General features: G+C 39.9%; 3 protein-coding genes across 7 annotated transcripts in view; 2 read left to right on the top strand and 1 right to left on the bottom strand.

Moving 5' to 3' along the window:
* The window catches only part of nup133 (nucleoporin 133), a 57551-nt gene extending 43371 nt beyond the window's left edge, over positions 1-14180 (top strand). Inside the window, exons 18-27 of one of the 2 annotated variants that reach the window (XM_063056043.1) lie at positions 1519-1770; positions 2305-2438; positions 3056-3214; positions 4056-4191; positions 6081-6199; positions 6751-6831; positions 8151-8218; positions 8630-8715; positions 10484-10655; positions 13973-14180. In XM_063056043.1, the coding sequence (XP_062912113.1) occupies positions 1519-1770; positions 2305-2438; positions 3056-3214; positions 4056-4191; positions 6081-6199; positions 6751-6831; positions 8151-8218; positions 8630-8715; positions 10484-10638 (1190 nt within the window). In that variant the 3' untranslated portion in view covers positions 10639-10655; positions 13973-14180. Of the gene's footprint in view, positions 1-1518; positions 1771-2304; positions 2439-3055; positions 3215-4055; positions 4192-6080; positions 6200-6750; positions 6832-8150; positions 8219-8629; positions 8716-10483; positions 10743-13972 lie in introns of those variants that run through there. The other variant, XM_063056042.1, reaches the window with a different exon arrangement.
* pdcd2 (programmed cell death 2) lies at positions 10887-22055 on the bottom strand. Its single transcript, XM_063056044.1, has 5 exons — positions 21391-22055; positions 21130-21270; positions 19454-19569; positions 14190-14303; positions 10887-12698 (listed from the first exon to the last, which is right to left on the bottom strand). Exons 1-5 carry the CDS (start codon positions 21905-21907, stop codon positions 12537-12539), a joined length of 1050 nt encoding a protein of 349 aa, XP_062912114.1. The 5' UTR covers positions 21908-22055; the 3' UTR covers positions 10887-12536.
* stx11a (syntaxin 11a) overlaps positions 17111-23896 on the top strand; it is a 132390-nt gene continuing 125604 nt past the window's right edge. For all 4 annotated transcript variants that reach the window (XM_063056056.1, XM_063056047.1, XM_063056055.1 and 1 more), the window contains exon 1: positions 17111-17481. The gene's annotated coding sequence lies outside the window, so the exon portion shown is untranslated. The remainder of the gene's footprint in view (positions 17482-23896) is intronic.

Raw genomic sequence — 23896 nt, 5'->3', positions numbered from 1 at the left:
CCGGTGCCTCTCTCCTGGGCAACAGCATGGTGTGAGGTCTCGTCCTCGCCACGGCCAAGGCCACGCAGCTCTGCTGCCGTCTGCCAGTCATTCGGTGAATCGGACTTGCTGCATTCCACATTGGCGATCTCCATCAGGGTCTTGTGATTAAAGAAAAGCGACTCAGACGGATCACTCACTGTTCAACTGCATACCACCTTTGCACACCGAATGCTCTGACAGAAGCAGCAGCATGATCTGCACCAAATGCAGCTGCTTCAGGTTCTCCGCCGATGAGCAATTGCTGATGGGGTAGACCTGCAGTACTTTAAAGTTCTTGGGTCTTGCGATTGTATAAAGTACATTTAAAAAAGACACCACCACCTTTGTTTGACCCTGTAGAAGCTGCTGCAGCTGAGTGTACCACCAATTTATGGGAAGACTCTGATTGTATAGGTTATGAAATCAGTTGGAGTGGAAACACAAAGGGTATATACCCAATAGATCAGTCTATGCAAATTGAGAGAGAACTGAACTTGAATCACAAATGGACGGACCTGCATACATTACAGAAGACGATGTATCAAGTTGAATAATTCAGATTTGAGCCCTGAAGGCTGCAACATGTCCAGATGGAAATTAAGATGTTGTTCCTCAAATTGCTTTGGGTCTTGGTCTAACACTGCAGATCAGAAACAGACAGGAGATGCATGAAGAACTAAAGTGGCAGGCAGCAGTGAACTCACCCCTGCAGACAATCTGCAAGCTGGTTACCCAGTCTGTGTTGGTCTGATGTATTCTGTTATTACAATTGATGATGAAGATCCCAGCTCATATTTTAATGTTAAATTGTTAAAGTTGGATTCTAAATTAGAACTGAACTGAAGCTAGCTGGGAAGTTGATGTTCATAATGTCTTTTCCCAAGCATTGTTGTGATACTAGTGTGCTTTGTTCATAAACAGCACCAGAGACGTGACTGCATTTTTAGTGGATTTGTATATTTGTGAAGTTATTTATTCAAGAACGCCTCTTAAGTGCTTTGCTGTTTTTACCTCCGTTCCATTTCAATGATCACTGTTGCAGGAAGAATAACAGAGCTACTTCCCAGTTCATCTTGTGTAATGGGAGCCTTAAGTTGTCATTGACCTCTCTCCATTTGCTCTAGAAATAAGCATCAAGTTCTTGACTTTGAGTTTGAGGATGATGGTCATTGTTCAGAATGATAAATTGGTTGATGGAAAATACTGGGGTGGGAAAGAGGATTATTAGTCTGCTTTCGTTGGAGATGAGGTGAAATAATTAACTCAGATGAATTGTGTTCTGGTAATGACAACTTTGTAAAAGAAACTGATGGGGAGAAATTTGCAGAGTTATGTAAAAGAGTAGGTATGTGGCTTGATTAGGTTTCCCAAAGAATTATCTGGTCATAGGGTTGGGGTATAAATTATCTTCACACAGGACCATGAAGTTCAGCAGCTATTTTATAATCGAAATACATATTATCTTTTCATCTAATTTTGATGTTTTATTGTTTAAAGCATCCAGTGGTCCATCTGGTGTGAGGAATGTGATTGTAAGGCAGACTGATATTATCCTGAATAAGGTGTACCCACAAGTTGACAGCACCATACGTAATACCCTTCTGGAGCAAGTCGTGGCACTGCTTGATTTCTATCTGGATGGCTATGTCTGTCAACTCAAGTCAGTGGACAGACCTACTCAACAGGAAAGATACAATAAACTGGACATGGAATACACCCAAAAACGGTCACATCTTCTATCACAATTGCGTATGTACGACGATCCGTTTTTTTCATTTTTTTCTGTCGGTTTACAGAATAAATCTCAGCAATGCTCCTCCACTCTCTTCAGCTCTTAGGTAATTGCGCTTCAACTACTTGTAATGATTATTTTATTATCCTGAAAAAATCATAGTTTCTCCTTGGAGAGAAAAGGATAAACATGAATTACTACTTGTATTTTTAAGAAACTCAACAGGTCACTTCCACAATTTTTCAGCAATATCATATGTTGATCTGTTATTTCCAGAATTTTATAATTGTTTTGAAAACACTTCCTCAACTACTTATATGTTTTTCTTGTGCTCAATATTTCATCCTCGGGTAAGGAAGGAAGCCACGTCCTGTAGTCCTACAAACCAAAGGCCGATTCCTCTGTGTTTCGCAAGCCACTGTTTTCTCCTAAATTGCATCTCCCAAACCTATGTGGTTGCCTGTGGTAAAAGGAGTTTTGGTACTTTTGAAATACCATGTGGGGATGGAAGATTGTGAATGATAAATGACTGGCATTGTTTATGCTTCTAGTTTCACTTGGGCAACACCAGCTGACTGCTTCACTGGCAGAGAAATATTGTGACTTTGACATCCTGATTCAACTGTGTGAACAAACTGATAACCAGGCCAGGCTACAGCGCTACCTGAACCAGTTTGCAGATCAGGTGAGATATTTCTAAGTATTTCTATGGAATTCAATCCCATACATCTCTTGCTTTAAGTTGTACATTTTTTTAAGGACTGGTCACCTTGTAATTAAGTAAGTAGTATTTTTATGGGACCTTCATGACTTCAAGAGACCCGGAGTAAATTCTAGCCAACAAAATCCTCTCGACAATTCTTGCTGCATTGCAGGAAAATGGCAGCTGATTTTCATACATTAAGATCCCACAAACTACAAGCAAAAATAATGATACTGATTATTAAAAGCACTCTCTTTTTGCATTGTTCTCGTCCTATTCCAAGGTGTATCTCAAAAAGATAAATAAAATAATATTTTAATTCTATTGGGAGGATGCACAAATTCTTGATTTAAGTATCTTTCTGAAGGACTAGCACCCAACGTTACAGGTTTTAAGTTTTAGTCTGGATTACGTATTGAGAATGTAGGTAGTCTTGAACCTATGGCCTTCAAGGTGAGGGTACTACCAACTGAACTGCCATTTGTAAACGAGATTTTACACGTATATTCTTAGTTTTATTTTTTGGTGCAAAGGTATTTCATACTTTTATTTTCAAGAACACAAAAGGAATGGCTAATTAAAGTCTTTTAATCGAATAGAACTTTTCCGACTTCCTGTTTCGCTGGTACATGGAAAAGGGGAAACGAGGAAAACTGCTGTCACCACCTGTGGCCCAGCATGCACAGCTGGCTAATTTCCTACAGTCACATGAGCATCTCAGTTGGCTCCATGAAATCAACATCCAGAACTTTGAAAAGGTAATTGTATTTTGTGCAATAAAGCTCTGATTCTGAAAATTACCCTTTTGTTCAATTACACAATTCAAATCAAATAAAATCTTTCAAAAAGACAGACAAGCCTTGGGTGAGAAAACAGGGTCTGAACTTAGTTACAGCTCTTCATCTGGAACCTGACATTGTTTTTTGTGAACGTGATTTTGTTGGTGAGGTCAGCATTTAACACCTGGCTCTTTCACCAGGAGAGCATTGTTATGGGCTTTGTGGGGCATTGACCCACAGGATTATGTCCTAATCACTTGCAGAGCATGGAGGCAGGCAGAAATTGGGGTTTGCTTTCAAAACATGAACTGGTTTTTCTTTTAACACACATAAAGTTGCCGGTGAATGCGGCAGGCCAGGCAGCATCTCTAGGAAGAGGTACAGTCGACGTTTCGGGCCAAGACCCTTCGTCAGGACTAACTGAAAATCTCTTACTAGCTCTTCTTTCAGTTTGTCCTGACGAAGGGTCTCGGCCCAAAACGTCGACTGTACCTCTTCCTAGAGATGCTGCCTGGCCTGCCGCATTCACCAGCAACTTTTATGTGTGTTGCTTGAAATTCCAGCATCTGCAGATTTCCTCGTGTCTGGTTTTTCTTTTTCACAGTGCTTTTGTACTCCAAGCCATTTCAGTAAAAATCCCATGGCTGCTTTCAAACACAACCACTGAATTGCTGGGAGTAAACTGGATTTGTTTTCTTTTTAACCACAATGCTTGTACTATGTTAGTGAGACTAAAGGGGAATTGGGAAGGGATAATACCAAATTATTGGATAGACATGTATTTGTGCCTGCTTTTCAATTTGATTTTCAATTACTACAGGCTCATCAAACATTACTGAATCTTGCTAATACGGAGACACGATACTTTGCAAAGAAGAAAACTCTCTTGAGCCTCAGTAAACTCTCTGTGTTTGCATCCAATCTCCCCGAGAACCTTCTGCATGAAAAGATTGAGGGTAATTTCTGTGTAATATCTTACGTGTTGACATTAAAGCATAAAACTGAAAGTGAATTGTGGAATTAAATGTTGAAGATGCATAATTGAGGTCTAGTAACATATGTTTAGAGGCCGTTTAATGAGTTAAAAGTACAAAAATTGGTAACAGTGAATTTAAATGAGTAAAGAACATTTAGTGAGCGTGTCAATGGGATCAACAGAATTCTTAACTGAAGTGAATAAATTATGTGAGATCAGATGGTGCAATGTGCCTCACTGATGAGGTGCTACTCATTGAGCCTGCGTGGGTTTCATAAGAATGGTGTGGGAAGGAAAAATCAAATGAAGTAAAATGGAAATAATAATATTTGCATACTGCCGGGAGGCATTTGGTCTCTCCAGTGGAGAGATGATCACCCAGTGCACAGTATATTGAAAGACTTCATTGTGCATAATTGTTTAATCTGTGTTGTGAGGTAAAAGAGCACTTATTGAGTGGAGAAGGGAGAGGACGTAGAAGTTAATTGTGTGGATCAGGATGTTACTGAGGTCCTTTCTCATTGATTTTAAAAAAGCAAATCGAAAATCAAGTTTATTGTTATATGCACAGGTGCAGTCAAAAAACTTAATTGCAACAGCATCATAGACACATGGCATTTATTATAAAGAATTTTTTTAATAGAAACATTAGAACAAAATAAGTATTTTAGCTTAAGGTAGTCAGCAGTTCTAGTGCTGCTGAACCGTGGTGATTAGTGTTTTGCTCGTTGGGTCAAGAACTGAATGATTGCACCTGGTGGTGTGGTCTTCAGGTTTCTGCACCTCCTGCCCAGTGGTAGCTGTGAAAAGTCAATATGGGAATCTCTGATTCATTGTCCACATTTTGGGCACTACTGCAGTGAAGCGGTTAGCACACCACTATTACAACTTGGGGGGTCAGAGTCCAGTCATGATGTCCTCTGTAAGGAGTTTGTATGTCTTCCCCCTGGCATGCGTGGGCTTTCTCCAGGTGCTCCTGTTTCCTCCCAGTCCAAAGACATACCAGGTGGGTTAATTGTCCCACGATTGCCTTCAGGTTAAATAGTACAAGGCCTTGGTGAGACCACACCTGGAGTATTGTGTGCAGTTTTGGTCCCCTAATCTGAGGAAAGACATCTTTGCCATAGAGGGAGTACAAAGAAGGTTCACCAGATTGATTCCTGGGATGGCAGGTCTTTCATATGAAGAAAGACTGGATGAACTGGGCTTGTACTCGTTGGAATTTAGAAGATTGAGGGGGGATCTGATTGAAACGTATAAGATCCTAAAGGGATTGGACAGGCTAGATGCAGGAAGATTGTTCCCGATGTTGGGGAGGTCCAGAACGAGGGGTCACAGTTTGAGGATAGAGGGGAAGCCTTTTAGGACCGAGATTAGGAAAAACTTCTTCACACAGAGAGTGGTGAATCTGTGGAATTCTCTGCCACAGCAAACTGTTGAGGCCAGTTCATTAGCTATGTTTAAAAGGAAGTTAGATATGGCCCTTGTGGCTACAGGGGTCAGGGGGTATGGAGGGAAGGCTGGGTTCTGAGTTGGATGATCAGCCATGATCATAATAAATGGCGGTGCAGGCTCGAAGGGCCGAATGGCCTACTCCTGCACCTATTTTCTATGTTTCTAAATCGGGTTGCTGGGCAGCGTAGCTCGAAGGGCCTATTCTGTGCTGCATCTCTCAATAAATCAATCAAAACACGAGGGCATGCTCCACAGCACCAGCAACTTTATCAAAGAGAAAGCAAGCAGGCGCCTTTTTGCAGGAGTAGACCAAAGAAATGAGCCTGGATATGAATGCTTGACAAAGCTGATTTTCTTGATGCTCGCTCCTCTTCCATATGGAGCAACGAGTTACTTGTATTCATTTTGTTGCAGACTTGAATGCACAAGAGCAGTATCTGCTTCATCAGGATACTCTCCCAATGGAGTTGTTGGAAAGGAAACAGCTCAACGTAGACACAATGCCTGTGTTGTCTGCTTCACAACTGATCAATGTAAGTACATAAAACTGGTTGTGAGAGATCAATTATCCAAAATTATAAATGAAAGTGTCATAAGGAGGACATTAAAATGACAGACTATGCAAGATAAATTGATAAGGACAGGAAACTCATTGTAATGATATGAAATATGCTTTCCAAAAAAGGTGAGGAAAAAGTTAGTTGATATAATTTATTTTAGAAATATTAAGTTATGCTAAAGTGAATCAGGAAGGATTAATTTCTTCAGGTCAGAAATAGAGCAACAGCAAGACATCATGCAGTCTTTCGCAGAAGGGTTTGCTGGAAGAGTTGACAAAGTAAATTCACATAAAACCTGCTTTAAAATTAAATTTAGATGACTAATTTTGGTTGCACTTGGAATTTGTTTCTCATTGAACTTCTCTTAAGTGATGGTATTTAGAGTGAACCCATGTCTTGACAGTATCGTGGAAATGCTTGCACCAGATATTTACGCCATAATCACCAGTTTGCACTTTCCACAGGAGATTTTTTTAATGTCTATTCCACTTCAATTAATTCAGATTAATATTCAATTTCTCCAGCTTTACATCAGTGATGACAACGTAAGAGCAAATGAATATGATTTCAAGAAGGCACTTGATCTACTGGAGTACGTTGAAAAGGTACAGAGAAAAAGTTGATTGCTTTTCCCCATCTTATCAATTCCAAAGGGTGGTTGCCCTGATTAAAACCCAAATTGCTTGGATTAAAAAATCCTCTACTTGCAGCTGATTTTTATTTTCTGGTAGGATGAGAAACGGGTTGTGAAGCTGAGAACGTGGCATCAACCCATCTTTTTGGTGCAATAAGCAAACTGTTGGAGGAAGTCACTAGGTTAGGCACACTCTGTAGAACAAAATGGACAGGCAGCTGAAGGGTCTCAACCTGAATGTCGACTCTCCATTTCCTGCCTGACCTGTTGAACTCTTCCAAATACTTGCATGCAGTCTCTTGGGTCTCCTTTAATAGAGACACCATTGTTCATTTCACCCCCAAATACTGCCAACCACCCTCTACCAGAGAGATACAAATTGTCTGTGTTTATAAATTTCCCGATGAGTTGATCATAAGGGACTTAGAATTCTGATCATCAACTTGAATTAATCTCTCATGCTACGATCTAAGTTTCTAGTATTTTCCAAAATGTAATAACAGAAATACTCTCTCTTTTGCTGACTTCAATGTTTGGGTCAAGGCGATTTATAGTGCTGCTTAGAACTGAACAAGATGCAAATACTTTAAGGTGGCCTCTGTGAATAGTTAGAGAGTGTTTCTATGCCCATAGTGCTTTTCAGAGAATAAAGGGGATGGGAACTATTAAAGTGATTTTGTAATCAACCCGGTAAGCTTTTAGTTCAATGCAAATTAGCAGCTAGTTAAAATATCTAATACTAATTCACAATGAAGTTGTGAGTTGAAAAAAATCTTTAAATCAGAACTCAATTGTATAAATTAAGTAATCTGTATCCTGTCCCAAATGATTTCCCAGGACCAGATATTGCCTCACTGTTTCTTGCCATTAGAGGATATGCTTACTAACTAAGTTATGGCTATACTGCTCAGCTGGTCAATGTACTCCTTTCTTATATACTATGCCTTTACATTTTGGTTTCAACTTAATTTTCCCACATATTACATCATTTATATTTACCTTTTTAGAGGTAAAAGCAAGAGATGTATTTACTTGATGTCTCATATCCTCAGGATATGCAAAAGCAGGTTAAAATCATAAGTTTTTGAAGTACAAACAATTTTGTGATGATAAAAACAGCTGCCAGTTTGGATTCTGCCAGTCTGCCAAACAAAAATAAGTTAACCACCATATAAAATGAACTGCTAGAAAATATTTATTTTTTGTGGCACAGATATTACTTTGGGCAGGGTAACAATAGGCTCGGTTTAAATTGAGGCTGAATGTTTTTGTCTGTTTGTTGCTATAAAGGAGGACAATTCCATTACTGCTGATGAACTGAAACTGGAGATCTTCAGTCGTGCCATCCAGAGAGATGAGTATGTGGAGTTTGGAACTGTTGCTAACTGTAATTTGTTACAAATGTAAATCAACAGTGGCTCTGCTTGCATCATTGTGTAAAATTATGATACCCTTACCCTCCCTTCTTGCCTTTCAATTGTAATTAGTGTTCCCCTTGCTTTTGCCCCCACTAATTATTAGATTAAATCAACACTGACTAAAATCGACGAGCCAATAATGTACTTGTTTCTTAGCCCAAGTGGTTGTGTTTGGGAGATGGCTTGAGGGTTTAAGAGCAGCATTTCTAAAACCTACATTCAAACATCTGAGTGCACGATACCCTTTTGAGCTAGAATTGTTCACTTGCAATTTGGTGATCAACAAATAAGCCCAGGCATTCCTGTTCTCTGAAGATTATTCATAGGAACTCCAATATTTTGTTTCTTTAGTTGGTCTTTCAGTCCGAAGGATGATCCTGTTGAAGCTGCAAAGGAGACGATCCTGATAAAAATCATAGAAAAGCTCATGGATGAAGGTGAGTGTCATTTCAGTCTGACATGAAATGCTTGTTTTCACCCATTTTCCACAGTGGTTACTCCAATAACAAGTTGGTTTGTTTGGGATCTTGTGCAACTATTTAAATATGAATAATTAGCACATTGAATCAGAGACAAATAGTACAGAAACCAGCTCTTAAGGCAACCCCGAAGCCAATCTACACGAATCCCATATGCACACATTCAGCCTGTTTTCTTCTACTTTCCTATTCAAATACCTGTCCAAGTGCATTTTAAACATCATAGCATTGCCTCTGCTGACAGGTCATTCTGGGGAACTAGTACCCTCTATTTCACAAGACTTCTCCTTACGATATCTACAGTGGCATTCAAAAGTTTGGGAACCTCTGTTCAAAATTTCTGTTACTGTGAATAGCTAAGTGAGTAAAAGATGACCTTATTTCCATCTTCTGCAGTTTCAAAATAACAAAAAAGGAAAAGGGCCCGAAGCAAACGTTTGGGCACCCTGCATGGCAGTACTTAGTAACACCCCCTTTGGCAAGTATCACAGCTTGTAAATGCTTTCTGTAGCCAGCTAAGAGTCTTTCAATTCTTCCTTGCAAAAGGTTTCTAGTTCTGTGAGATTTTTGGGCCGTCTTGCATGTACTGCTCTTTTGAGGTCTATCCACAGATTCTCGATGATGTTTAGGTCAGGGGACTGTGAGGGCCACGGCAAAACCTTCAGTTTGCCCTCTTGAGGTAGTCCATTGTGGATTTTGAGGTGTGTTTAGGATCATTATCCTGTTGTAGAAGCCATCCTCTTTTCATCTTCAGCTTTTTTACAGACGGTGTGATGTTTGCTTCCGGAATTTGCTGGTATTTAATTGAATTCATTCTTCCCTCTACCAGTGAAATGTTCCCTGTGCCACTGGCTACAACACAAGCCCAAAGCATGATTGATCCACCCCCGTGCTTAACAGTTGGAGAGAGGTTCTTTTCATGAAATTCTGCACCCTTTTTCCTTCAAACATACCTTTGCTCATTGCAGCCAAAAAGTACAAAGGAACATCTAAACAAGCCTAATGCATTTTGGAAACAAGTCCTATGGACTGATGAAGTTAAAATAGAACTTTTTGGCCATGGCCGTCAAAGTCCCCCGACCTAAACATCATCGAAAATATGTGGATAGACCTCAAAAGAGCAGTGCATGCAAGACGGCCCAAGAATCTCACAGAACTAGAAGCCTTTTGCAAGGAAGAATGGGCGAAAATCCCCCCAAACAAGAATTGCAAGACTCTTAGCTGGTTACAAAAAGCATTTACAAGCTGTGTTACTTGCCAAAGGGGGTGTTTCTAAGTCCTGCCATGCAGGGTGCCCAAACTTCTGCTTCGAGCCCTTTCCCTTTTTTGTTATTTTGAAACTGTAAAAGATGGAAATTAAGTTTTCTTGCTTAAAATATTGAAGAAATGTGTCATCTTTTACTTGCTCAGCTATTCACAGTAAACAGAAATTTTGACCAGGGGTGCCCAAGCTTTTGCATGCCACTGTAAATTCACCCCCATTTCCTTAAACCTGTACCCTCAAATTTTAAACACACAAGCCCTGCAGAAATCTATTTTGGTTTACCTGCACAGATGTCTGATTATGAGGCATAAACCCTGATTGTTTTCTACACAGATGAAGGGTAGTTCTTAAAAAGAGTGAAGAATGATGGATCACTGTAAATGTTGTTTCCCAATGCATCTGGTATACTTGCTGTTGAGAAATGTTTTTACACTGAATAATTTTCACTCGGTTTCATTTTAGGAGTTGAGCTGAAACACTACTTGCCAGAAGTAAAGTTCTTGCTGCTGTCAGATCATCTAGTGACTCTGGGATCCAATTCGTATTTTGAATTCCTCTTGCAAGCAAACTATGAACATTACATAAAAGCACAATCTGAATTGACCTCTATTGTTTAACATCCTTCACTCAGAAGGTAATGTGAATAAGCCACCTGCAACACAGAAGTTTTTTATATGTCACAAATTATTACATTTCTAATAAAGTCAATTAATTTCACAAAGATTGTTGAGTCGCAGTTATACAGCACAGAAACAGGTCTGACGACCCAACTCACCAAGTTGCTGACATGCATTGCCAACTTCAGTGAACTCTGCTTCTCTGCAAAGCAGTACTTTTGCAATTTCCCACCTGTTTTGAAGGCTCAGCTGTAGCTTAATCAGAGCCAGGTATTTTGTAAATGGGAATAATGTTTTGTTCATGCTTTAAGATTTAATGAGTGGTGTGTCCCACAGATCATTTCTTGGCCTTCAATAAATTGGTGCATAATATTGACTTGGAGGAGAAGATTGAATGTATACAGCGTAGAACAGGCCCTTCCCGCCCGATGAGCCGCACCGCCCAGCAACACACCTTTTTAACACTAGCCTAACTTACAAGGAACAATTCACCTCAGTGTTTGGACCGCATGAGGAAATGGGAGCACCCAGAGGAAACCCACACACTCATGCAGAGAACATAACTCCTTAGTGATGGCACCATAATTGAACTCTAAACCCCAGAACACCAGAGCTGCAATAGCAGCACCAGCTGCTACGCTACCATGGCAAGAGGAGATATTTGGGCACTGCCACAAGCCAGAGTAGGTGGGTGAAATCTTGCCAAATGCAATTCAATACATGAAAGTGTGAGGTATAAAAGGAAACCAAGCTCAAACTTCTCAATGTAGATATTGCAAATGACTAAAGTACGACAGATCCAGTTAATATTGCTAACAGAAAATTAGCATTCAGGTGCAGGCTGTAGTTCAGAAGGTAAATTACAAAGGGATTAGAATTTTAAAATATTGTTCTAATTGTACAGGGCATCATTAAGGCTGCACCTTGAATATAGTGTAAAGTTTACATTTAAGGCAGAATTGGAGGTGGCGAAGTGATTCATTCAACTAATTCTTTGAATGAGAGTTGTCTTCAAGCAAAAGGCAAAACAACTTAACTTCATCTGTATTACCTATTTTAAAGAATTTGAGATATTATTGAAATACGCAATGATAAGTGGGCATGATAGGACATGTGTTTCCAATTATGAGAACATCAAAAAGAGATGTTATAAGAGGGCACTGATCTAAAACTTATTGGGATTTTCTTCTGATAATGGGTTTTGAATCTCTGGAATTCTATATCCTAGAGTAAAGGCTAGATTACTGGAAGTATTTAATGGTAAGGTAAATTTGACTAAGCTCTCAATTTTCCTTCAGAGAACTGGCAAAGAAAAGAAATTGTGCCACAAGGTAGCCACTTTGCTATTTTTGCAATAGTTGCTTTTCTGCACCATAACTCCTGTAACAGGTAGTTCTACAAATAGAAAATCTGAGTTGCAGGTAAACATTTGTCAACCATGCTTCATGCTACCCATGTGACTTTTCTTCTTTGAATCCACACAGGAGCTAAATTTTCCCGTCACTACGCTCAACTGGATGTTTCAATGCAATAACCAATTTCTTACAACGTGTAGAATTGTTGTCTCCATTTAAAATGTTCTCCTCTCTGTACCTACCAAAATTACTAAGATCACAGCATAAAAAGATAATGTATCAATACAATTTACTATTTGTCTGTACATTATCTTTTTTCTCAGTTTGTAAAACAACAGTCTTTACAAAATAAGACCCCAAACTATCTGTCTCTCCATTAATTTTAAGTATATATTCTTGGAGCAATGGCTGCTGATTGTTTAGAACATCTTCACACAGTTGAAAGTGCGAGTGAACACAGTCATGTTATCTATAAAAGAGAAGTCTTTGGAGGTGAAGGGGAAGGAATCTAGGCAATAGATTCTGTTCATATGCAGCAGGTGATTAGACCTGCTCTGCAGAAAAATCCTGCTTCCAGATGAACTCGAGAACGTATGTGTTGCCAGGGTCACAGCTTTGTGCACATGTATAAACAACAAGTGTTCCCCAATCCAAACTTTCTTCAAGACGATCCACTTTAAGCTGGTTAAGCAACTGTGGCATCACCTATATTAAAAAAAATCTCAATAAAGATAAGCAGCTAAATTTAGTCCCTGTCCATCAAAATCCAAAAGCAGGAACTAATTTTGGAACAGAAGTCCCATTTGTTCGCACTTGACGCAATAAACTTCCTTCTCCAGACAAGAGCCTCTGCACAAGATGGAACCAGTTTAACATTCAACAAGATATCCAAAATAAAATTATGCGTTCTGATCTGATTTACTTCTCTGCTGCAAGAATTTAGATAACTTAGCCCCATCTACTCTGCGATACAAACTACAATATCTGTCTACAAAGCAACAGATGACATAGTTAAGTAAGACAGTAAGTGAGTTCAGATTTTAACAAATGCAGCACTTAACATACACTATTCAAGGCAATCAGAAATAAATTCTGAAGGGTTGTGACAGAGTGGATGGACAGCATGTTTCATCTAGGGGGAAAAACAATCTCAAACTTGGCATCACTCTTTACCCATATAACATGAGACTTTTTCCCCCCAAGGTGATGAGGCTTTAAACCTTTTTGCAAAGGGTGTGTCAAAAAGTGTTCACACTTTTCTTAAAGCTGGGGAAAAGAGCTACCACAGGGTAGGTGGAGTGCAATGTTGAAGTTACAAGCAGGTCAAAAATTGATCTTGAGAGGCCACAGAGCTTATCCCTGCTCTTGGTTGGTATGTTGTTTATCCAAACAGCAAGTTTTGATTTGCGGATTATTGGCCTTGTAACTTCACATAAGCCAACACGCCATGAGACAGGGCAATGTTTACCCGAATCTGCAGCACACAGGCAATTTTGAAACAAACTTTTCTTTGGAGCAAAACTTTTATTCTGTCCTTAAACTCAAGAAAAGAAAATCTCTTTATTCTTTGATTCTCTATAAATAATGTTGGGTCAGGTTACATCTTCAGACAGCAACGGTTCAATATCAGTTAAAAGACTTTTCATAGGAACTAAGAAAACTAGTGAATTTGAAGAAACTTGATATAAAATCTATTTTTCCCCACTTTCCCCATTTCTGATTAAGGGTCTTTTAGGTAAATACACAGCTGTTCCTGTTTCCAGAGATGCTGCCTCTTCAATTAATTAGTTCCAATAAATTTTTACCCTACTTGATCAAATAAGCTAAAGCAATTTAATTAACTTACATTAGTCATTAAAGTAATTTGATAAAAATAAACAATCCAGCATTTTCAAGTCCATGGTAATACTGGATGTGAATTTTCTGGACTATTCAATGTCATTTCTATTAACACTTCAATTTTTTTTTAAATGTTACAGAGTATGATGAAATTGTCTATTGAACCAGATAAGGGAGCACAGAAGCTGGGGTCCCATCAGTGAGAAAGGAGCACAAAATCCGGGATAACAGTGTGTTGAACTAGAGCCAGCAAAGCAAACTTAATTTATTTGGAAATATAATTGCCAAATACCTAACCTTCTGAATTTCCAAATGGTTTGCAAGCAGATATCCAGAGTTTTACTGTATAATTCATACCTGAAATTCAAATTCACGCCGAGCTCCACAAGAACAATTTGGGATATCATTATCCGTTGGAGTGTTATTACCAGATACCCACAATGGGCCTCCGCCTCTGCAGTAGCGCAACACCTACAAAAAATGAAAAATAAGTGGAGAAGCAACAAGTCTGTCTCAAGATTGGTGTAGTTTCTGGCTAAGCTAAATCCAGTATTTACTGAATAATTTTGGCATTGTAACAAAACTGACGAGGCTATTTCTACTGATCAGTTCTAAAATGTTGTCAAGGCAAATAAATATCAAAAAACTTTACCAAAAGAAGTAGCATTCTAAAGGCAGGAAGCTACAGCCGTGGCTGACAAGGGAAGTCAAAGCCAACATAAAAGCCAAAGAGAGGGCATATAATAAAGCAAAAATTAGTGTGAAGTTAGAGGATTGGGAAGCTTTTTAAAAACCAACAGAAGGCAACTAAAAGCCATAAGGAAAGAAAAGATTAAATATGACAGCAAGCTAGCAAAAATACAAAAGATACCAAAAGTTTTTTTTTCCCAAGTACAGTATATAAAGAGTAAAAGGGAGACAAGAGTAGTTATCTGACCACTGGAAAATGATGCTGGAGAGGTAGTAATGGGTGACAAGGAAATGGCAGATGAACTTCAGAAGTATTTTGTCTCAGTCTTCATTGTGGAAGACACTAGAAGTATGCCGGAAGTGCAAGATTGTCAGGGGTCAGAAGTGAGTATAGTTGCTACTACTGGGGTGGTGATGATAGGGAAGCTGAAATGTCTGAAGGTAGGTAAGTCACTTGGACAAGGTGGACTACACCACAGGATTCTGAGGAGATTGTGGAGGTATTAGTAATGATCTTTCAAGGTACACAGGAGTCTAGCATGGTTCCGGAAGACTGGAGAATTGCAAATACCACCCCATTCTTCAAGAAGGGAGGGAGTCAGATATAGGCCAGTTAGCTTGACCTCAGTGGTTAGAAAAATGTTGGGAGTCGGTTCTAAAGGATAAGGTTTTGGGGTACCTGGCACATGGTAAAAGAAGCCAAAGTCAGCATGGTTTCCTTAAGAGAAAATTTTGCTTGACAAATCTGTTGGAATTCTTTGAAGAAATAACAAGTAGGATACACAAAGCAGAATTGGTGGATGTTACGTACTTGGATTTTCAGAAGACCTTTGACAAGATGCCACATGAGGCTGTTTAGCAAGATAAGAGCCCAGGGCATTACAGGAAAGATACTAGTATAGATAGATTAGTGTAGTGGGGAAATGGGAGCATTTTTCTGATTGGCTGCCAGTGACTAGTTGTGTTGTCAATGCCTTAGACGACGGAATTGATTGGTTTATGGCCAAGTTTGTAGACGATACAAAGACAGGTGGTGGGTCAAGCAGTGTTGAAGCAGGGAGCCTGCAAAAGGACTTAATTAGAAGAATGGCAAAGAAGTGACAGATGGAGTACAGTGTCGGGAAGTATATGATAGATCATGCACTTTGGTAGAAGGAACAAAAATGCAGACTATTTTCAAATACAAAAACCTGAAGTGCAAAGGCAGATGGGAGTCCCCATGCAGGATTCCCTAAAGGCTAACTTGCAGGTTGTGTTAGATGTGAGTTGGCAAATGCAGTGTACCTTTAGTCCCAATTCAGCAGCTGCCCAAATTAGCCAAAGTTTCATGGAAATAGATAGATATATAAAAAAGACAAACTACCAATAACTAAGTAACAAATTATGTATTCTAATGAAATACAGAACAAATTGGAACACCACGAATACAACTACAGTGGCATAAAAATGTGTATTAGTTCCTAATTATTGAACGAATTTGTTCATTCTATTCACATTCAAATCAAAATAAAGAACAAAATGATTGAAGTCATTGCGTTTTGAATTGGTGTCTTTCAGCCCAAATGAATAACACAATTACACACAACTGATGCTATTTAGAAACTGTTTGCTCTAAATTGGGTGTAGTTTCTAAATGGTCACACAAGTGCATTCAACTGATGCTAATTAGAAACTGTTTGGCAATAGTCTCCTGTCCCATTTAAGCCGCATAGTGTCCCAAATAAAGAGAATCCTGGCTATTTTCTTGATTAGCTTTTGTTCTTTACAGTTGGCCCAAATACAGTAATCAGCTGCCCCAGTTAACCGATTGCTCAAATAGCCAGATTTTACTGTACTCACCACTCTCTGGGAGAAAAAGTTGGCCTTCTAATCCCTATTAAACTGTTCCCATGCTGCACACATTATTGCATGGGTTGGTGCTTGCGGCCCCAGTCATTCACAATCTGAAGCAACAATCTGGGTGACAACATTGCAGATGTCGGGTCACCCAGTTTGGTGCACAAAAACAGTAAAGCAGATTATCTTCAGTTGGTGATGGATCAGAGTTCAAAAGCACCCAGATTGCCAAGCAGCTGGAATGGACAGATTTGCCCACTCATATACTGTGTCCAGTGCTCCCGGTGTGGCCTCCTGTATATCGGTGAGGCCTGACAAGGATTGGGAGACTGTTTCACTGAGCACCCGCCAGAAGAAGCAGGATATCCCAGTGGTCACCCATTTTACTCACTTCTGATTTTCATATGTCAAATCATGGCTTCCTCAACAGTTGCCATGAGGCTACACTCAGGTTGGAGGAACAACACCTTATATTCTGTCTGCGTAGCCTCCAACCTGAAGGTATGAACATTGACTTCTCTAACTTATGGGAATGCCCCCCAGCACCCCCCCCGCCCATTTTTGTTCATGTTTCTCAGTTCCTTGTACCTTAAATCATTGAAAATCAACATACAGGTAGAGTAAATATTGAAGTCAAATTGTTTGTTGACCTTCATTAATGAAACTTTAAGTATAGATATAACGTGTAAATAAAATTATGTAAAGCCTTGGTAAAACAACAACTGAATCGTTAATTTTGTTCTTACCAATAACAGTATATATCCTTGCCACAATGGGAGACCAACAAAAATAAAAGACCCTTTCCTAGTGTAAGGTTTCACTGTTAATGTAATGGTCGCTCTGTAATATTCCACTGCTAAGGTAATGGTTTCTCTGTAGCCACAACATTTGGGTTATGACTAGAGATAACAGGGCCTTTGGAATGTATGTTAGCCAATGAGAGGATGTTGTTCTTTCTTGTGGATCTGGGAGAAGGGATCTCGCGGTTTTTTGTGGGGGGGAGAGATGAAGAGAGAGGACGCGAATAGAGGGTTGGTAGACCGTCGGACGGGGTGGACTGAGGAGCGAGGGTCCGAGGGTCGGCTACGCTCGGAGAAGGTCGACGGGAACAAATGGAGAAACTGTGAGCTCCAACGTTTGTGCATTGAACTGTTTTATGAGAATGGGTCCTTTTTTATTTGTTTCTTTACTAACCCCTATAGTCAAATTAAGAATGACTAAGCTCAATCGTTTAATCGCTTATTGTGTGCTGTTCGTTATTTCGTGCTACTGATTTGTAACAGGGGACACATCACGCAGCATCCACCCAAACGAGATTTCTTAAGTTTGGCCGGGCCACGGGCTGTGTCCCCAAGATTAAGCCGCCAGCCTAACCAAGGGTTACAATAGTATAGCAGTTTTGCCAATCAAGTAAGATTGGATATACCAGCTTGTATTCACTAAAACTTAGAAGAATGAGAAGTAATTGCATTGAAATTTAAATTCTTACAGGGCTTGACAGAAAGGATATTACTGCCCAGAATTAGGGATAGGTACAGTATTTAAGACTAAGTGAAGGAGAGAGTGATGAATCTTTGGAATCCTTTACTCCAAACATTTGTGAATGTTCAGTTGTTAGTATTTTTTATAAAAACAGAGGCTGGCAGATGAGTGGATATGAAAGGAATCAAGGGATGGCAAGGAAAGATTTTAATTGTCTAGAAATTATATTCGATTACTTCTTCATATGTGGACAGAAAAGTAGCTTCAGAAATGGATTGCCATATCTGCTCATCTTGGCTGAATATTAAATAATTGGTGACTCCACTGTGCTGTATAAATTGTGGCAATTTCCTACTCTCTCCCTCCCCCGCCTTGATAAGTGCTTGCTTAAAAAAAAATTACAAGTTGCAAGGACAAATTGGCTGCCTGATATAGTGGAAAATGGGATTTATTCCACAACATACCATCTCAAATTGTATCTCAGACATACTATTTTAAATTGTCTAGGCGAAATGGTCATTGAGATTAGCAGGCATGACCTGGTACCATGGAGAAGTTCTAGGATAAGGGTTCTAAAGATATAAAAACAGCAATGATACACTCGATTAAGGCTGGAGTCACAACCCGACCTGAGTGAGAGTGAGAAGTGGAAGGAGCTGTCGGACATCTGGGGTTCCCTCCACCACTGCATGGACCAGTTCCTGAGTGGTTGATAAATATTCTTTATTCCATAGTTTTTTGAAATGGTTAATGAGTAGCTTTCATATCCTAATAAAGTGGTAGCTTTATATCCTTTAACACATGTACAAGGATTCTTTTGTTGGCAAATACTTCTTGTTGCTGAATCAGAAAGAAAAGGAATTTTTAAAAAATATTTTAGTTAGAGATATGGGAACATTGCAAGAAAATGGAAGAAAGGTACCAGTTCAGCCATGAACTTAATGAATGGCATTGGAGGCATCAAAGGCCAAATGACCACCTCTTGACAGGGTAGTTTTCAGAATTGGGTAGAACAGAAAAATGACAATTCTAGTTGAACTATTGGCACATAATAACAATACTGCAGGTTAGTGCAACAGACTGATATTAAAGCAAACTGAATTTAAAGTTGTGATAAATACAGGGCTCAGGAACAGATTATAACAGCTTTTAACTGAAGCAGTTAAACTAATTTTTATAAGACAAATAATTGTTCAATTTTTTCATCTGTGCATTTCAGCATTTAGGGAGAAGGAAAACACTTCAGATTTTACTCATAGGAACTAACACGAATACTGACTCTACTCTCACTGCTCAATCAATGCCCGATCTAGTAAACTAAACTATAGTATATTTAAAATGTATATTAAAACAAAACATTAATGACCAGGTAACAGTACTTTTTATACCAAGATTAGTAAAACACACTTCATTCATGTGATTGTATGATTAACTGGGGTGACAGTTAAGTTATTTAAAGTACACAGTTTCATTTTACAAGTCTTCCTCTCTAATGTAAAGTTGCAAATCACTAATAAATTTGAGTTATAGTCAAGCAAAAGAAAGAGAAAATAAAATGTATGACTTGACAGATATCTAACCAGCTCTCTCCTTAAAGGACACATTCTACAGACCTGATCTGGTGCTAATGCAATCCGCTTCTTAAACTTAGCAAAGATCTGGTCTTCTTTCGTTGCATGTTTTGCCATGGCTTCCAGCTCCTGCTCCTCCATCACCTCAGACATGCAAACTGACCACAAAGATTGTTACTAGACATAGGACAGTTATCACCTCCTCCTCTATTATGTCAGACTCAATTTCTTCCACTTGTGTTTTTCAGAGCTGTACTATGCAGGATGAATACTCTATAGACTGTCAAACACCAAAACAAAATGACAGAAAGCAAGCATACTATCCAGCTCAAATGTTACTTTGCTGCCCAGGGTCAGATGATAAAACCAAGATTTATCATACACAAGTATTGTGGAAAAAATACTCAGTGTCTTTATTAGCAAGAAAAAGTAAATTGTCAACGCCAGCCTGCTTTACATAGTTTGGCACTGCAAAATTAAAGATGGGAACAGAAAATGTAGAAAATAAATTAAACTTCAGGAAATATGAAAGCAAGGAAATGACAAAATAATTTTGCTGCTGTAATTGTTCTAAAGACACATTTTAAAGTTTTAGTGGGAAGTCTTAATATTTCACAGAATGATGATGGTATTGGGCTTGCTGTTGCAAAGTTCTGAACTCAAATGAAGATCTTAAGCCCCATCTGATATAGGTAGCTGTGGCTAGGGAGGTTTTACTGTAGCCAGCTACTCTTCAAAGGCTGGATCACTTCCCTGTTTATCCTCCATGGCAAGTTTAGCTGCCAATACCCACGAACTGAGCACGGGAATTCCCTTCCCTACCAAGATGATACTTCCAGCCAACAAAGTAGTTCAAACACAATTCACTTTTAGTGATGCGCATTTAAATTTAGATAAAATTCTAAAGACACATTTTAAACTCAAGATTTTCTGCTTTTTAAAAGATTTCCAAATTACAAATGATTTCTAAAAGATTTTCAAAACACAGGTAAAATTCCTGCAAGCTAAAACGACATGAGAGTTGCAGATGAGCGAGAAACCTGTTGCAGAAATTGAAGGCAGATGAAGATTCTTTTCACACCACCTTTCTAAATTTTTTTATTGTCATCCCTTGACTATTCCAAACTAGCCTGACTGTTCCTTTACACTTATACTGTTTTTTTGCTACTTGATGACCTCACTCGCATGCACTATTTTTTAAAATGCCTTTTCACACAGATGGTCTTAAAGGTTCTAAGGAGAGATATTCCAGACAACCAAAATGAATGTTGTGAAGGTTGACAGAGTACACAAATCTTCCAACTATCGACAGATCAGCTATTTGATCTGGTCTGTAAACTTGCTTGAACTAAATAAGCCAGTGTTGTCTGGTTAGATGCAAACCAACTAACATAACCCCACTGCTTACACTACATTTCCATCAGCCCAGTGCTGTGCTCCCCAGGCAGTGCTGTTTGCAAATCTATCCTTTTAACCTAGTACTGACTATTGCTTGCAGTTTACATTTAAAACCGAATACTGTACCGGTTCTTGTTTACGACAGGAATTTGAGCAAGAAATATCAGTTGGGTTTGAACTTACTCAAAAACAACTTTGATCCCTTGAAATGTCAGTTGCTATGTTAGAAGGCTGAGCTTGTCAGGGGGGCCCCAGGGCCTGGACAGTGAATTTTCATCACAATATCAAATTAGATTTGTGGTAATCCAATACTCACTCACCACTTTTTTGTACTGACATTGAGCCCATGCACGTTTGGAGTTCTTCCAGCTCCTCACCCTCCGATTCCTCGAGCTCCATCACCAACTCGAACTCGGGAAAAAGGATATTGAGAGCTGAAAACCCATCATCGTCCGGTTGTCCTGCAAAACCGACAGCGGGAGAGACACCGACTTGAAGTTTGATAGAAAGGGAAAAGGCATGCACACATTTGGTGACCGCAGCTCCGCACTGTTACTGCGTGATCCCACTCCATCACTCACCGGGCTGGCCGCACACCGCTCGGTGCCCCGCTTTCCAGTCGGCTCTTTGGTGCTCCTTGCCGCAGTACCGGGCGCGATGGCAACGGGAGCAAGTCTTGCGGCCAGAGGCGCCGCACACGCGGCACAGGTTGAGCCCAGGAATCGGTCTGACGGGTGCATCTGGCTCCGGCTCCGGCTCGGGCTCGGCCGAATAGAAATCGTTGACCCGCCCCAGCTGGCTCCGCAGGATGATGAAGCTGCGATCCGGACAGTCCGAGAGCGCGCAGCAGAAGATGAGGAGCGAGCGGTGGAAGGCGCTTTCCCGCGGCGCGTACACCTGCAGCAGGAACATCAGGGGCTGCGCGCATCCGCCGCACCGCAGGCGCTCGGGGCCCGGCAGCTCCAGGCTCAGCCAGGCCGGCCGCCCGCCCACCTTACTGGGGAACTGCGAGCTCGCCAGCCGCGCCGGGGCCGCCGGCTCCACGAAGCCCAGCTCCACGGGTCTGGAGCCCGGCAGCCCTGGATCCCGCTCCTCCATCCTCGCTTCCCAGCGTCGCGCAAAATTGGCGTCACTTCCCCTCCTTGTGAAACTTATAGCGGCTCACAGCAGCACCAGGTGCATTACCGCCACTAACTGAGTTAGTGTGGAGCAAAAAGACAGGGAGTATACTCGTTAAATTCACTCCCTCCCCCCAGAAAATTCAAATAATATCAAAATGTTTAATCCTATTCAGGAAAAAAATTAGCACTTACATACATTACGATGGCAGTGATATCCGAATAGACTTGCCACGTTAAACTGTGTCTGTCCCAAAGATTTCAATTTAGTAATGTTTATTTTGCACCTCGTAGGAATCGCATTCAAACAATAATATGCTGCGCCGCTTCTTGACTAGTGCACTCCCGTATCATGCACATTAATTCTTAACAGGTTTTTCATCTAGTATGTCCAATACGTAAACGTGCAAATATAACTTGTCTCCTTGTATACCCATATCCCAGTTGAGTTCCCAGTCACCATCCTCTGAATTTTATATAGATGCTGTCTTTTCCTTCTACTGTACCAACGTTGTTACCACAATGATTAAATACACTTTTCAATTATGGTTTTCATCTTCCCCTTATACAAAGGCACCACTATATTTATATGCAACGCACACAAAATGCTGGTGAACACAGCAGGCCAGGTAGTATCTACAGGAAGAGGTACAGTCGACGTTTTGGGCAGAGACCCTTCATCAGGACTCATCTTTAATTTTAAATGATTGCCTGGATAGAATGTCTGCCATCTCATTTCCTTCAACCCCAACAGGGGCAGGGACCCAGACAAAATGAATGCACAGGCCTCGACCCTGCAGCTTCAACAAATGTCCAATCTCAAGAAGAATGTCTGGCCAACAATTTGAAGGATCTGTTTTAATAGATGTCAAGACCAAGAACGATTCAGGGCACAGAAGTAAATAATCAGCGTGTACTTCAACCTATTCCAAGGCTAAAATGATAGCACCTTTTAGAAGTGAATACTGATAACTTTGTCTGATAATGTTGCCAATATGGGATGACGAACTTTATGTCCTTTTATGCTAACCCAATAAACCATTGCTAACTATAATCTGTGGAGATGCAAGGTACTTCACCAGTAATGCCAAAATTGGGAATGATTTAATAGCACCACAACATAATCTCAATACTTGAGCTTGAATTTTACGTAAGGGCTTTAAGACCACTGGTGAGGCCAACCCAGAAGCAGCACTCCATAATCAAAGATATCTGATTAAAGCAATATACATTTGTTTAAATGACCTCCTACTTACACACAAATCACTTCTCTGGAACTTTATGCACAAGCACCTTCCATGTTAGCCTTGTGTCCATCCACATATCTAGAAAGTTTACCACTGACTCTTGTTTAAGAGACTTATCGCATATTTTCTGTTGCAAAGATTCAAGTTAAATCCCCATCTCCCTACTTCATTCATAGTTGTATGCATTTTCCTAACTATATAATGTACAGAATATTCCTGCCTGTCTTCCACACTGTACTGTCATCAGCGCAAAATGATTTGGAAACATCTGAGCCAACATTTAAGAAAATATCATTATCGGTATTAAAAAGGAGTGGGTTGCAGACACTCCACTGTGAAGTCCCATTCTCTATCTCATACTCCTTAGAAAATGTTGTTCCCACCCTAACTTGTATCTACCTATTACATTAAAAATCTTGAATACAATTGAACATTCTGCCACCTATCCCATCTTTTCCAGTTGAAGCAAATCTTTTTGTCCATAACATATCAAACTTTTTCTGCATCAAAGAAAACTGTAACCACTGATTCTTTATTAACCTGGGCCTTATGAATATCAGATTCCAAAGTTAACACCAAGTTCATGCTCATTCTCCCTTCACAAAATCCAGATTGGTATACAGTTTATTTTCCACTACTTTATGCAAAATAAAACCATTCATTTCATTATCTTACATGGTGGTGACTTGCCTCATCCAACCACACTTACATCCACAAAGAAG

This window comes from Mobula hypostoma, chromosome 8 (assembly GCF_963921235.1).
Source record: "Mobula hypostoma chromosome 8, sMobHyp1.1, whole genome shotgun sequence".
NCBI classification, from domain to species: domain Eukaryota; kingdom Metazoa; phylum Chordata; class Chondrichthyes; order Myliobatiformes; family Myliobatidae; genus Mobula; species Mobula hypostoma.
Note: the sequence above shows the minus strand (reverse complement) of the source record. Positions and strands in the feature narration are given on the sequence as shown.